At 34.2% G+C, this 15849-nt stretch overlaps 1 protein-coding gene across 1 annotated transcript in view; it reads right to left on the reverse strand.

Moving 5' to 3' along the window:
• Positions 1-15849, reverse strand: part of NELL2 (neural EGFL like 2) — a 305773-nt gene that overhangs the window by 17674 nt on the left and 272250 nt on the right. Inside the window, exon 16 of the mRNA XM_049783795.1 lies at positions 9044-9184. Coding sequence (XP_049639752.1) covers positions 9044-9184 — 141 coding nt within the window. The remainder of the gene's footprint in view (positions 1-9043; positions 9185-15849) is intronic.

A 15849-nucleotide genomic window follows, 5' to 3' on the forward strand; every position in this document is an offset into this window, starting at 1 on the left:
GTATATGTACCACAGTTTCTTTAGTCATTCATCTGTTGAAGGGTATCTTGGTTGTTTCCAGAGTCTTGCTATGGCAAATAGTGCTGCAATGAATATAGGTGTAAGGAAGGGATTTTTGTATTGTATTTTTGTGTTCATAGGGTATATTCTTAGGAGTGGTATAGCAGGATTGTATGGGAGCTCAATTTCCAGTTTATGGAGGAATCTCCATATTGCTTTCCATAAAGTTTGAACTATAAGGCATTCCCACCAGCAGTGAATAAGAGTACCTTTCTCTCCACATCCCCAGCAACAGTGCTTGTTCTCATTCTTTGTGATGTGTGCCAGTTTCTGGAGTGTGAGGTGGTACCTCATAGTTGTTTTGATTTGCATCTCCCTGATGATTAGTGATGTGGAGCATTTTTTCATGTGTCTTTTGGCCATTTGTATTTCTTCTTTGTCAAAGTGTCTGTCCATTTCTTCTCCCCATTTTTTGATGGGATTAGATTTTTTTCTTGAAAAGATCTGCTAGTGCCTTGTATATTTTGGAGATTAGCCCCTTATCTGATGGATATTGGGTGAATAGTTCCTCCCACTCAATGGGTGGCTCTTGTATCCTGAGCGCTATTTCCTTTGAGGAGCAGAAATTCTCAACTTAATATATTCCCATCTGTTAATTTCTGCTTTCACTTGCTTGGAGAGTGCAGCTACCTCCTTGAAGATGCCTGTAGTCTCAATGTCCTGGAGTGTTTTGCCTACGTGTTGTTCTATATATCTTATGGTTTCAGGTCTGATATAAAGGTCTTTAATCTATTTGGATTTTATCTTCATACATGAGGTTAACTGGGGGTCTAAGTTCAATTTTTTGCAAGTGGCTAGCCAGTTATGCCAACACGACATGTTGAAGAGGCTTTCTTTGCTCCATTTAGGATTCCTTGCTCCTTTATAAAATATTAGGTGATTTTATGTCTGTATGGGCGTGTAAACTCACCTCCAGGGGAGGCTAGCCATCCGCAGATAAGCCACACAGAGGATGAAATCAGGTCGAAAATGCAGCACAGTACAGAGGACAGGCAGATAGGGGGTGCTGGCATCCAAATTCTTAAAAATATATTCTAAAAATCTATCTTGATCCAAAGTAGGAAATTAATTTTTTGCTGACTTACATCATTAAATATACATTTTAAAAATATTTTTTTTCAACCTTGTAGTCTTGTCTAGTAAGAAACTCAACACATTTCACCTTGCCTGGAATTTGCACATTTTTCTCTTCTACATGCTGAAAGCAATGATCACCAATATATCTACCTAATATTCATATGCATATGGTAAGGTACTTCAAAGTATTTATGCAAATATTTGCTAAATACCTTTGGTGCTTAATTGAATTATTTTATCCTTTTAAACATGTTTTTTACTGAAATAAATTTATTAGCATAATCTTTAGAAATACTATTGGGGTCTTAATTCTTTTTATTTTTTTTTACTTTTTTATTAATAATTTTTATTTTGACCAAAGTGAATTACAAATCATTCACAGTAGTATTTTAGGTACATAGTGACATTAAATCAGGGGCATTACCACCTCCAATATTATCCTCCCTCCACCCCTGTTCCCAGCATATCGCCCTTCCTTTGCCCCACTGGCTGCTAGTATAAGTGGTCCTTTCTGTGTCTAGCCTGTTGTAGATTGGGCATTGATTCAGTTGTAGTTGGTTTTGGATTTGGTGTTTAAGTCTGATCATTTTTTATTTCTACTCAATGTTCATACGACTGTTTGGTCTTGGTGCCCTCCATTATTTTCCCCTCTATTTGTGAGGCAGAACAAAATGGTTCAAGTTATGTGGTTCTGTTTGAAGGTAAGAAAAAGAAAGAAAAAGAAAAAGTGGGGGCAACAATTCAAACAAGCAAAAAACAGAAGAGTCCTTCTATAAATAATTGGCTGAGCATAATATCAAAATATTTGATACAAAGTTTAAAGGTAATTTAAAAATTAAAGCAGCAAAAAGTAAATTTGGGCATGAAAATAAAATATCATTACATAAAAAAATAATGCTGATTTCAGCGAGATAATTTAAGCACAGTTTAGATGATTATGTAGATAAATAAAACAGTTCTCTGGCAAATTACCTGCAGATTAAATATCTATTTTTTAGGGATAAATAGATAAAAGACCATAATGCAATTATAACTGCAGCTTATTATTATAATGCTATAAATTTTACAACTATAGTCTCAAGAGCAGTGAAACTGTTCCTAGTTACTTATTAATATTTTCAAGTATAAATTTTATGCTTCAGAGTAATTGTAAAATCAATGAAGTAGCACTCCCACTTCAAAATTCATTTCTTAAACAGAAAACTATACATTAATATATAACCATATTCAGTCATGTAAATTTATATGACTAAAATCCAACCACAATCATATTTGTAATAAAGGTGCTTAAATAAAGACATTAATAAAAATCAACAAATAAAAAATATCTGACCATATGGTCCTTTACAATATTAATATTCTTATTCTAATATCACTAAAATGATAGTTAAATAGTTGTTTAATGGCATTTAGTTTTAAAATTACAATAGTTTTTTTTAAGAATACTTGAGAGAACATTGCTTTAAAGAGTAGTATTTGTTTCTCTAATAATGGTCATAAATTCTATTGAAATAAAATAGTAAATTCTTCTTTGTAGAGGTTTCTTTTTTCTTTGTTTTCCTTTTATCTATCCATCCATCCTTTCATTCATCCATCAACCCACCCATCCATCCATTTATTTTTTTTTTCATTTTGTTTTGTTTGTTTATGGTCACATCAGGCAGTGCTCTGGGATTATGCCTGGCTCTGTACTCAGGATTTACTCCTGAAGGTGCAAGGGACCATATTGGATGTTAGAATCAAACCTGGGTTTGCCACAGCAAGACAAGATTAATGATGTTCTGTGCTTCCAGGTGTGTTTCTTTTCTCATGTCATTAATAGTTCCTACTGATTTTGTGTTTGTGGAATTTCTTTTTTTTTTTTTTTGGTTTTTGGGCCACACCCGGTGACGCTCAGGGGTTACTCCTGGCTATGCGCTCAGAAGTCGCTCCTGGCTTGGGGGACCATATGGGGCGCCGGGGGATCGAACCGCCGTCCGTCTCCTAGGCTAGCGCAGGTAAGGCAGGCACCTTACCTCGAGCGCCACCGCCCGGCCCCATGGAATTTCTTTTAAAATCATTTTCTGTGTAGGCATTTTCTAGAATTGTTCTTTTCTATTTCTTAATATTTCTCATACTGTTCTAATGGCTATTTTAGTACCTATTTTATATATTGCTCATCTACTAATTTTTATTGAACAAATGAATCTATAATTTATTATGTGCTAAGCAACAGTTTGTACATTTGTTTTGTTTTTTGTTCTACTTCTTTTAGTTAATGTGGTGGTGGTGGGGTGGTGGTGGTTTTGGTTGGTGGTATATGGTGGTTGGTGGTGGGTGGTGGGTGGTGGTGGGTGGTGGTGGGCATTTAAGAAGAAATAAACACCTATAGCAGATTAATAATCAATTACACAATATATTATATATATATAATTTCATACAAAGAAGAAAGCTTAAGTAGGTACATAAATACTTAAACACACAATGCTACTTTGTTATATTTTTGATGGGGAGAAGTTTGGATAACAATCAGTACTACTTAAGGCATACCCCTTGATCTATGTTCAGGAATCTTTCCTGGCAGTGTTTGCATGATCATATGTAGTGCTGAAGCTTGAACACAGGATGGCCACATGCAAAGCAAGTATACTACCATTGTAATATCTCTCTGGCCTTAGAATTAAAATTTAAAGTGGGAGTCTTGAAGAAGCCATTTTATAGCAAATTTTACTAAAATAAAAATAGGATGCAATGACTTAGAGGCATATGAAAACAACAGAACTTAAGAAGAAAATCAATTTGAATAAAAGAAAAACCATATACCGATAGCATCTAGGCTCCTGTAAACCATTGTTGGAATTTGAATTTTACTCTGGAGACACATATAAATGTTTTAGGAGTTTAAACAGAAGAGTGGAGTGCATACTATGATTTCAGCTTTAGAAGAATCATTTTTGGTTTTATAAAAAATGCAAAATAAAATCAAGGAAATCATGTATAAAAAATAGTAAAACCAATTGAAGGGTGCTGCAATGATTCTTGAATGAATTCGGCCTACAGGCCCCTTGTTTAAAAATAAATAACTTAGTAGAGTCTCTTTGGAAATCTGCCTCCTTTAATGAACAACAAAAAAATTTACCTTGAGGGAACTATTGTGGTGTGTGATGCTGGTGTGGATTCATTCTAGTGTTCCCCAGATGTAGTGTAGCCCATTTTAGGAAATTCTGGCGTAGACAAATTGGTGAATTAGCTTGAACCAATGTGGTACAACCTACTTTGTGAGTGTGGCAAGATCGTGAATATATTTTAAAAACTGAAGTAAGACATATATTATATACAAAGTGTGAAAAAAGAAAAAAAAACAATTATTTCAAGATTTTGGTATGGGGGCCAGAGAGATAGCACAGCGGTAAGGCGTTTGGCTTGCATGCAGAAGGACAGTGGTTCAGAAATGTCCCCGGAACCTCCCAGGGGCGATTTCTGAGCATAGAGCTAGGAGTAGCCCCTGAGTGCTGCCGGGTGTGACCCAAAGGTCCCCCCCCCCAAAAAAAAAGTTCATGGTATGGACAAGTGTTAAGGGGTCTTTAGAATATAGAGAGCAAATAAAGAGCTCTATTTTATCCTTTTACCTTTAGTTGTCTAAAAAATATCTTGAGATACAGACAATTACATATATAAACATATATCTATGGAAAAGTCTAAATTAGGAATATAGGGATAATATTTTAAAACCAAAGTGCTGCTTCTTTTAGAGACTGAGACTGATTAGAGAGACAGCCAAGAATCCTGAGATTTCAGAGCATATATAGAGCCTGGAAAAGTTTCAGGAAAAAATATCCAGGAGTGAGTGGTGTCCCTGAGGCCAATTTAGAACAGTTGGTTGTTTTGAAAGGAATAAATTATCAGTTGGTGATATTCTTGAGTTGTCTAGAAAAGAAACAGTATGTAAAACCAATCCAATGATTAGAAACCAGGAAAGTTCTCGAGGCAAAGACAAATGTCCCTGTCTTACCCTTCCCCAGAGCCGGAAGATAAGACATCACTAGTTTAAGTTTGTAAATAAAACAGAATATGGAACAGGGCTACCGTGCAAGAAATTTATTGTTTATTTTAACACTTTGGGGATTTCAACCCATCTCTTCATCTAAAAACACGCTTTCCCAATTGCTTGGCTTGAGGCAGAATAATAGTACAGCAATTGAAGGTGCTTGCCTTTCACGTGGCCCATCTAGGTTTGATCCCCAACACCACATATGGTCTCCTGAACTCCTCCAGAAGTAATCCTTAAAGGAAGTGGCAGGAATAAGATTGATCATTGCCAGCTGTGAGCCCAAATGAAAAAAAAAGGAAACAGAAGAACCTTCCCTGCTCACTCTTTAAAAATTTCTTAGTGCTATGCCAGGTGTATTTGGAAGGGTGGTTTTCATCAGGCCTTGGAGGATGGGAAGTGGGCGTTAACTTGAATTCAAATTCTTCCAGGCTTGTTGCCAGTAAAGCACTTTCTGCATCTATCACCTTAGCTCTCAATTAGGCTCTTCAACAGCAACTAAACCAGAAATACATAATTATATAGGTTTTTTTCTCTTTCTGTTTTATTGTGGTTTGTATTTAAACTATGTCTGGCTGTGCTCAAGCCTTATTTCTGGATCAGTTCTGAAAAATCACTCCTGGCTCTATGATTAGTAATCACCTCTGTCATCAGGGATAACACACATGCAATGCTGAAAATTCAACCTGGGTCAGCTGGCTGTAAGGCAAGCACCTACTCACAAGGGTTACATAATCTTCAAAGGAAAGAATTCAGTGGAAAATTAAGCTAACAGCTTTTTTGGAAGCAAAAAGGCAGCAATGATATGGCTTGAACATTAAGAGCTTCTTACAAAAGAAATAAGAAATTAGGAATAAGGTAATGGTAGAGAAATTTTTGTCTGATATTTTAATTTAGTTAAAATGACAAAAACTATATTATTAAAGATGGTTACTGGTTATTTGATTCACATGCTAATGGTGATGCTGTAAATATCAGTAGTATGATTCAGAAGAGTATCCATTCAGAAAGGAATTTTATAAGAATCAATTTTTCAGGTGGTCAAGAGAAAATGAGATGCAAAGAAATGTTTTATATTACGTAGGAGAAATGGAATTTATTTCAAGGAAAGAGGAGACTATGAACTAGAGAAGATACCATACCATGTGAAACACAGGCTAACCTGATATTCCATCCCTTGTACATAATGTCCCCAGACTATTGCCAGGAATGATGCTTGAGTAGAGAGCCAGAAATAACCTCTGAGCATCACCAGGTGTGGCCTCCGAAAACCCCCATAGAAAAGACAGAAAAAGCAAGAATTAAAGACACAGATGCGAATGATCTAATTTCTTCCTAAAATGTGACATTGTTCTTAACTATTTTTCATAAAGGAATGAAGACAAATAATTGTGTCAGAGTTACGCGAAAAATTAACTAAGGAAATCATGTCTAAATTGTGGGGAGCAAAAAGGCTCCTGTGGTTGGTGGAATATAACATAGTCTCCAATGGTTTTTATGATTTGATACTAAAAATCCTGTGACAATTTTTCTTAAACATGGAATGACCTTACTGACTCGTTCCTGAAAAGTAGACTAATGAAGGCAGTCACATTTGATTAGGCTATAAAACAACTGTGGCTTCATCTTGGCACTGCTCTTATTTGCACAGTATATATGCAGGATATATACTATAACACAGCTGAAGCTTATATACTAAGGAAGCAATTGTTTTCTTTTTTTTTTCCCAAGTGACATTTGGATATTTATAAATTCACATGTAGACCACATAATACAAGCAAATGGGTTGCAGGCAGCCCATGAGAAACATACATATTTGTCCCGTAACAGTACAGTCTCATGATTTCTTGTGCCTTATACATATATGTCCCATAACATTTCAGTTTCATGATTTCTTTTTCCTTATATTGCCCATAGACAATAGGTTTCCCACCTTTATACAAGAAAATAATCTTGATAATAGCCACATTAATGATCTTGGAAATATTCTCATTTTGCACCCCTAGTATTGATAACTTCAAGCTGAGCTCCTAACCCCATGTGAAGGCCTGATTGAACCTTAGGCAGGTAAGTGGTGCACAGTGAGTTAATATTTGTGGATTTTAGTTTTCAGGGTATTTGCTGTGTATCAATAGATAGTTAATTCATCAATATATATTAATTATCAATAAATAATTAATATATTGACATTAAATCAATATATAATAAATTTTGAGACTTATGATCATAAGTTTAAAAGGTCTATTACAATTAAAAAGTAAAGTAAGATAGGGAAGATATGTATTTTCCATTCACATTCAGATATAAAGGAAAGGGTCTTCAAGAATACCAAACAAAATTCAACGAAGGTTATTCTAAAGTGGAAATAAAAAGATGGAGTAAAGATTGAAATGAAGATGTATTTTAGTTTTAATTAATTTCTCTATAGTATCTGAATAATTTATCATCAGCTTATATTATGCATATTGGTGAAATCTTAACAAAAAGAAGTGCTGAATTTTCCAGAAAATGCCAAAAGTTATAACTAGATCAGGAAAGAGAAAAATCAGTTTGATTTGCCTTCTGATCTGTGACATAAAGTTCTCTGCAGAGCTAAGTATATTCACTTAGGAACTCTTAAAAGTGTAAGGTAAAGTTCTCAGATTAAGTGTTTATTTGCAAAAGTTACATTTCAATCCTTCCTAAAACAAAAGCATTTCCATTCCTATGTAAAATTACAGATAAACTATGCTCAAGGTCCAGACTTTCCAGTTGATGGTAAAGCACTTTGAGAGCCTTGGCATCTGTCACTGACATCTGTTTTACTTTTCTCTGAGTGAAAGATATTTGAGGCCCAAGGATAAAAAGTGTCACCTTATCACTTTGGTGTCAAGTATTCTTAAGTTAGATTCTCCAAGGCTTTCATTGATTGTGCCATCTTAGCTGCCTTAAGCTCTCAGGCTGTTATTCCATCGAACAATAAATACAAATATAAAGAAATGACTTTTTGAATTTTAAATTTGTCATTCCTTTAGTACATCTTTGATGCTGAATATTTTCAGTGTTAATGATTCTCTACACTGGAATCACTGGGCTTGGCTTATTCTGACTTTCTTAAAAAATATTTTCTTTAATAGAAAATATAAAGAGGTGAAGCCAATCAATTCACTGAAAATGATTTAAAGCAAATGCTAATACTTGACCATAAACTGGTTGATTTTCAACACCTTTCAAAATAAATGTTTGATGCAGGAATCACATCTCTATACAACATTCAATAATTAATAATCTCTTACTTTGCCAGGTAAATGATAATATATTAATAGCATCAAGTAACATATATTGTTGTTATATCATATGTGTTTTGTTATATTGCATATTAGATATATATAACATAGTATATTAGATATATAACATAGTTTACACATATTGTATATTTTATATAATATTATATTAACATAACATTACATATGTTATATCTTTGCTCATCTATTTTCATTTTTCTCTATTCTATTTTATCATATTTAAAAATAATATTTTGGGGATCAAATGCTTGTTGATCAAGTTTATCTTATACTTTAGATTTATCATTCCCAAAACTTCAGTTAAAGTTTACCAATTTTAAGACATTCTCAAACTTGAAAACATTCTTAAAACATAATTTTTAAAATTATCTTTGTGTCCATAGAGGATTTAATTTCATGTTTTAGATCATTTTAATTATCTAAAAATAATAAACAATCACAAGTAGGAATAATGGTTAGGTTTTAACATATTTCAAATATATAAACACACAGCAAAAACACCCCATTCATAGTTGGCTACTATTGACATATTACATTAGTTGTATGTGCATCAGGTACAAGGGATTAAATATACTCTTGGTCTTTTTATACTGACCTTCACAGGATTCCCCACTTAATGAAAACATTCCATTGTCATGGTAACCATCTCTGCATTCACAGTGGTACCATCCAGGCAAGTTAATGCAGTTAGCACGGCTATCACATTGAACAAAGCCATCAGAGCATTCATCAATATCTGTATAGTAAAGGAAACAAAAAATAGAGTTAAAAATTTTTGTCTTTTTTAGCAATAAACAAATGAATTATGTTAAATCGCCACATTTTTTTAGTGTTAGCAAAATCTGGATAAAATACATATTAAAATCTACTTGGCTTTTGAGAGTATTACGGAAAGTGTAGTTCTATAAGTACAAAACCTACATGGGGTAATAATACTACTCAAAAATATTTTTAGCTGCTCTGGGTACCAACTAGAATGCCATATTAATTTGTTAAGTCTGTTATTGAGTGGTAAGTATAACTTCTAGTCTAAGCTTTTAAGATGCAATGCAGCTCATATATACATTTTTTCTATAATAGCAGAGGGTTGGAAGTTCAACCTGAGATTCTGATGTTTTTCTTGGTGTATGTATAATTAACATTTTTCTAAACTGTTTTTTTTTTCTCTAAATTGTTTCTTTAATTAGAAATAATACTCTTTCCTTCTAAATGGAAATTTTCTTCCTCTTTTCTGTTAAGCACTCATGCTAACTAGATCAACATTTGAATGAGAAGCAGTGCTTGAATTATACTAGGCATTTAATACTTTGACCCCTGAAGTGACATTTTAAAATGCACAAAGCATGTTCACTTATGTTATTTCATAATTTGAAAGAAACGCAGGAAAACAATCTAAGTAGATATTTGTCCACATTCAAGAGACACTAAAGGCTTGTTAAAAACACACTGGCCCAAGATGAATTTAAGAAGATAGGGCAGTAGACCTGCTGGTCAAAAGGGACTGATAAAGAATAGAAAAAAAATCTCATATATGAAGAAGAGCATTTTTCATCACCCAGATAAAGGTAATGCAGTTTTATTCTAGTTATTTAAAAAAATATATGGATAAAGAGGTATATTTGTCTTTAAAATACCTAAATCAGTGTTTCAAAGCTCTTTCCTATGTGTATGGATGCCAAACCAGCCAAGTTCACATTTCACATGTCTAGGAACTTGCCAGATAGAAAATTTGAGACTAGTGCCTCCAACTGTTATTTTATCTTTTACTTTTTCCCCTTCAGAAACTTGGCAAATTTGCTATCTCTAGTGCCAAAAATGTACTTTCTCATTGTCTCAACTATCCATTTAACTATTCTTCATCTGTCAGTATGTTATCCTGAAATTGCTTAGTGTAGGAGTGAGGACAGACCACATAGGGTAGTATTCAGTGGCATTCCTGGCCCTGTATAAGCAGTGGATCCCTGATGATGTTCTGGCAACTGTAATACTGGGCATTTAACCAAGGTCAGGAGCATTCTAAGGCAAGTACTTTACCTCCTGTATCTTCTCTGTCACCCTAAGTTTATCTGCTTCAGGAAACCCTTGTTAAATACAAAAGCTATGCTTTATTATTGTTCTTTTCAGTTTCCTAGTTTTGTATTTTCATGCATATTTTCTTTGTATTTTGCATTGATAGCTACTGTACCATTTTTCTTTGGTCTAAATTTGCATAAATACTACACAGATTTACTTAGAATAAACTAATTCTAGGGAAATTTCTTACTATATCTTTGGTTCTCTTATTTTTTCAGAGCATATTGAATCTTTGGGCATTTTGTCCATTGGTTTGTCACTTTCATCAAACAAAAATTAAAAATGAAGAATGGGATGTTTATATTGATTCTATAGTAAGATTTCTGGAGAACTAAAATCTTTTATTTTGTAATGAAGGTGAAATGGGATGGATGGGAATTCTCCCAAGCAGTACTCAGAGAGGTCCATGGTCCCCACAGATAATTTTCTGTCAATAGGTAACTGATTCAGTGTAAGATGCAGAGGATGTGATATTTGGGCCCTGTGGTGCTAGAAACAACTTTAATATCCTAGATCGATGCTGAGTTCTTCAGGGACACATCAAGTAAAGTCCAAGGACCTCCAGGGTATCACCCATTCATGCCTGGGGCACCATGTGGTATTTGGAATAAGACCCGGGTTAGCCACATGCTAAAATACACCTTTATCACAGTACTACCTCGCACTTTTTATACCACAACTGGCAGTGATGATGGCTTACTCCTGGTTTTGATCTTAGGGTCATATGTTCTGATCATTCCTGCTGGACTCGAAGGACCATAAGTAGTGCTGGATTCATAGAATCCAGGCCAGCTGCATACAAGGCAAACACCCAACCCACTGTAGTATTGCTCTGACCCAAGAACTGAAATGTCTACAATATTAAAATTTTAATGCATATGCATTACATATTTTCTGTTTTCTAAAATTTTATTTTTTTAACTTTTTATGTAGTTTCTGAAAATATTCTGTTATTATATCATGGTTTAACTTAATTCTAAATGTTTTACTTTGAGTTTCTTTTAAAAAACAGCTTTATTTACTCTATATAAATATTTATTATATTTAAAGTATATAATAAAATGATTTGGTATAAGTATTACTGTGAAATGATTCCTGTTATGATAGTGATTTATAGAACTATCCCATAAGAATAATTTGTCTGTGTGAGAATATTTAAGTTCTACCATTAGCAAATGTAATTATACAGTATATGGAATAACATTACAATCACATTATGCATTATCTCCTCAGATCTAAAGTGAACTTTTTGAAAATCAAAGTAAAGTTAAAGTAAATAATATAGGGTCCTTGTTGTATGTACTGTCAACCTGGGTTTGATTCCTGGCATCTCTTATGGTTCCCATTAGTAGTAATTTGAGTCAGGAGTAAAAGCCTGAGCTTTGCCTGGCATGGTCCCCAAACAAACTTTATTAAAGTAAATTTTATATACAAACAATTTAATGAATTTTAATGTGTAAGAACTCTCTTAGGTGAATATAGAAAACAAACATTCACTGTTAAAGAGCCCTAATAGCATAATAGTTTCAAAGTACTTCTTCTAAGTAGTTTCATATGAAGCAAGGCCATGCTTATAACTTATAAAGTATCTCTAATGAATCCTGCAGATTTATAATAATTTGCTGTATTAATAAATGATTTTTTTCAAATGTCAGAAACTAAGTGGCAAGTTCACAATACCTATTGATCAGAATATAAAGTTTGAATGAAGTCACTCAGATGCAATAAAAGATTTGGTAAAATAAGACTTTCCCTTCATACTTAAATATTTAGGTCAAAATGTTATGCAAAATATTAAATGAAATATAATTTAGTGAGTAGTATCTTATATAGTATCTATATGATAGAGCATATAGTATCTATATGATTATATAAATGTCACAATATATACAATATATTTTTTTTGTTTTCGGGTCACACCCGGCAGCACTCAGGGGCCACTCCTGGCTCTATGCTCAGAAAATCGCCCCTGGTAGGCACGGAGCACCACATGGAATGCCAGGATTCGAACCACTGTCCTTCTGTGTGAAAGGCAAATGCCCCACCTCCATGCTGTTTCTCTAAACCCAACAATATATGCAATATTTTAATCAACAGAATATATCAAATTTTATGAAAGAAAACTTTAAAACATTATTCTCAATCTAGTAAACATTAGAATATAAAATATAATTCTATTTTTATAAATATATTTTTTATTTTAATCATAGTGGTTTACATATAATTGACGATAATATTTTATTAACATAAAATCAGGGGAATTCCCATCACCGAATTGTCCTCCTTCCATCTCCGTTACCATCCTACCTCCCATATCCTCCTCCCTCACTCCAGGGGCTGCAAGAATAAGTGGTCCCCTCTGTGCCTAGCTTACTACTTAGTGGTCCCACCCCTATTTGGTCTTGGTACCTGCCTTATTTCCCCGCTCAAATGGGGAGGCGGGACTAGATAGTTCAAGTTATGTGGTTTTGTTTGAAGAAGAGAAAATTAATAGACTGGGGAAAAAAAATCAAATACGCCCAAAATGGGCGAAGCTCTTCTGGAGGCTCTCATCCTAGATTTGAGAGACGAAGGGGAAAAAAATGTGAAGCACCACAACAGTACAAAAAGAGGTGTCAAATAAAATGTCCAATGAGCACTCCAACAATACAGATAAGCACCACATAAAAGCCATGGTCTTGAGATAAAAACATGCAGAGCATATAAAAGAAGAAAAGAAAAGAAGAAAAAATACATATAAATGGAGACAACAACTTCAATATCCACACCTAAACAAAGAAATCAACAAAGACTAGATAAATAAGAAAAATGGTTTTGTACTTTTTGCCTCCCCCCTCCCTTTTTTTCTTCTCTCCTGCACAGGCACAGTAAATATTGGGGTCATTCGAAAAGGAATTCCCTTGGCCTAAGAGATACTCCTGCGACCAATAAAAAAAAGCCCTAGTCTAGGGTTTGAGCTACGACCTGCATAACAACCATGTTCTCTAGTTCCAGAGGTCTGTCTGAGACAATTGCAACGGACTGGGTCTGGAATGTTCTGGAAACATAACGAAAGACGCTATCCCAGGCCTCATACTAGGATCAGCACAAAGACCAAGACCACCAACCACAGAAGATGGATTAAAACGACACTGACAAAACAGAACTTCTAGAACCACAAAGAAAGACTTCATCGTAAGTTCCACTTCCTGACCTGTGCAGATACCGAGATCTCTAGATACAGAGGTCTTATTTTATCACCCAGGACAGAGCAGAAGTCTTTCATACACCACAAAAGCACCAAGGGGAGAGTAAATGAACCTGAAAGGAGTCTATAGTTAATCCCATGACAATATACTTCAAGGGTGGAGAAAATATAATTCTATTACTAAAATTACTAGAAACAGAACAAAAAAAGACACAGCTAGCACATATATTAAATAATGAGCTACTATTGCTTATGATAGGAAGAACTTTGTAAAGACTTGAATGCTACACAAAGCAAATATAAAATATGAGACTGAAATCAATTGTCTTCATCAATAAAGAACCATCATTATCTACTCCCTTCCACCTAGAGATAATTGCTGAAATAAACCAGTTACTCCCAAATACAAGGTTCCCCAATTCTTTCATCGAAAAATATATGAATGTCAGAAAATAAGCGAAAATGTAGAACAACAGTGCTCTGATTGGTCCTTAACTCTATAGTTTGATTAGTCATTTTGCATAGCCAATAATATTGCTTTTTCAAAACCTCATATAACTAGATTGTAATAATTTAGACAACAGAAATAGATAAGGGTGAGTGGATACATAAGGGTATGTAAGTGCACTTGAGTTGAGTTGTTGGTCTACTATCCTAGACATGCTGTTGGACTCTTGTGAGCTGTAAATAAAAAGCTATAACAATGAAGGCATCTGGTGGTCAAAATGACATTCTTATTGTCCACACAATCAGTCTCTAACACTGTCATTCTAACACAAATACAATCTACTCAGCAAAACCCAATCAACCCATACGACTATGGTGATAACTATTGGAGAATGATTCAGTCAGCAGCTTATTTTCTTCTTAAAAACAAATAGGTAAATAAATGTACTATTCTAGCCATTAACAACAAAAAATAAAAAAAGAAAAGAAAGAAGGCAAAGAAGCGTAGAAACTGTAGTCCTGTGAAAGAAAGCTCCCTGCATTCCTGCATTTTAGAATTGAGAGGTCATGTAGAAATACACTTTTAGTTCACTTAGAGTAAGTTGACAGTCAACAAAACTTAACTATAAAAGCGCAAAATAAATTTCTCAGGGTCAGAGTGATAGCATGGTGGTAGGCAGTTTGACTTGCATGCTGACTACATGGAATGAATCCAGGTTCGATCCCCAGCATCTTATATGGCCTGCCAGGAATGATTACTAAGCACAGAGCCAGAAGTAACCCCTGGGCACTGCCAGTGTGGCCCCAAAACAAAACAAAACCCCAAAACAAACATTAAAATAAATTTTCTACAATACTATACATATAATTATATATATTATAGAGAAGGAATCCAAGCCAGCATAACGCTGAGGACATACTGTTTTCCTGGGTCCCAAATCCAGGGCCTAATGTTACCCTGAGACCATGATTTATAAAACTATGATGATATGATTTTATGCACATAACATTCCAGCACTACTTGGTGGATTTGTGCACTGCTGGATGTTACAAGAGTACGAGGTGAGCAGAGCTGACTGATGACAGTGTGTTGGAGAATTATTAAGCTTATGGGTTATAGAGTCTGATTTTGATTCAGACACCAGCTCCCTACCAGTAGTTTAATATTTTGGACAAGTCGTTTATCTTTCAGACATTTAATTCTCTCAATTATATGATATAGCTATTGTAATTTAATAATTATGCTATATAGCTACTTATAGAATCTGCCTCTATGTGCCTATCTAAATGTAAAATGGGACAATGTATGTAAATTGCCTAGTTTGTTGCTTGAGATATCATATTAAAAATTAATGGAAGTTTTGCATTAAAAAATAAATAAATTTTCTATTAACTTTAAAACATTAATGTGAAATAAAGGACAAACAAAATTTTGAGAAAAGTTTGTAATATTTAAGAGAAAAACTGACCTTACAGGAATCAGATTACAGAACCTGAAATTTCAAAACTATCTATTCAAATATATCTGGAGAATATTTAATATATAAATAAAGTACTAGAAATATCATGGTATGGCAAGTAAGGCAGCTGATTTTCACATGGTCAACCTAGGTTTGATTCCCTCTGACTTTCCCAGCCTTATCATTTTTTCCTAAGTGCAGAGCCAGAAATATGCCATGAGTTCCATGAAGTGT

This window comes from Suncus etruscus, chromosome 11, assembly GCF_024139225.1.
Source record: "Suncus etruscus isolate mSunEtr1 chromosome 11, mSunEtr1.pri.cur, whole genome shotgun sequence".
NCBI classification, from domain to species: domain Eukaryota; kingdom Metazoa; phylum Chordata; class Mammalia; order Eulipotyphla; family Soricidae; genus Suncus; species Suncus etruscus.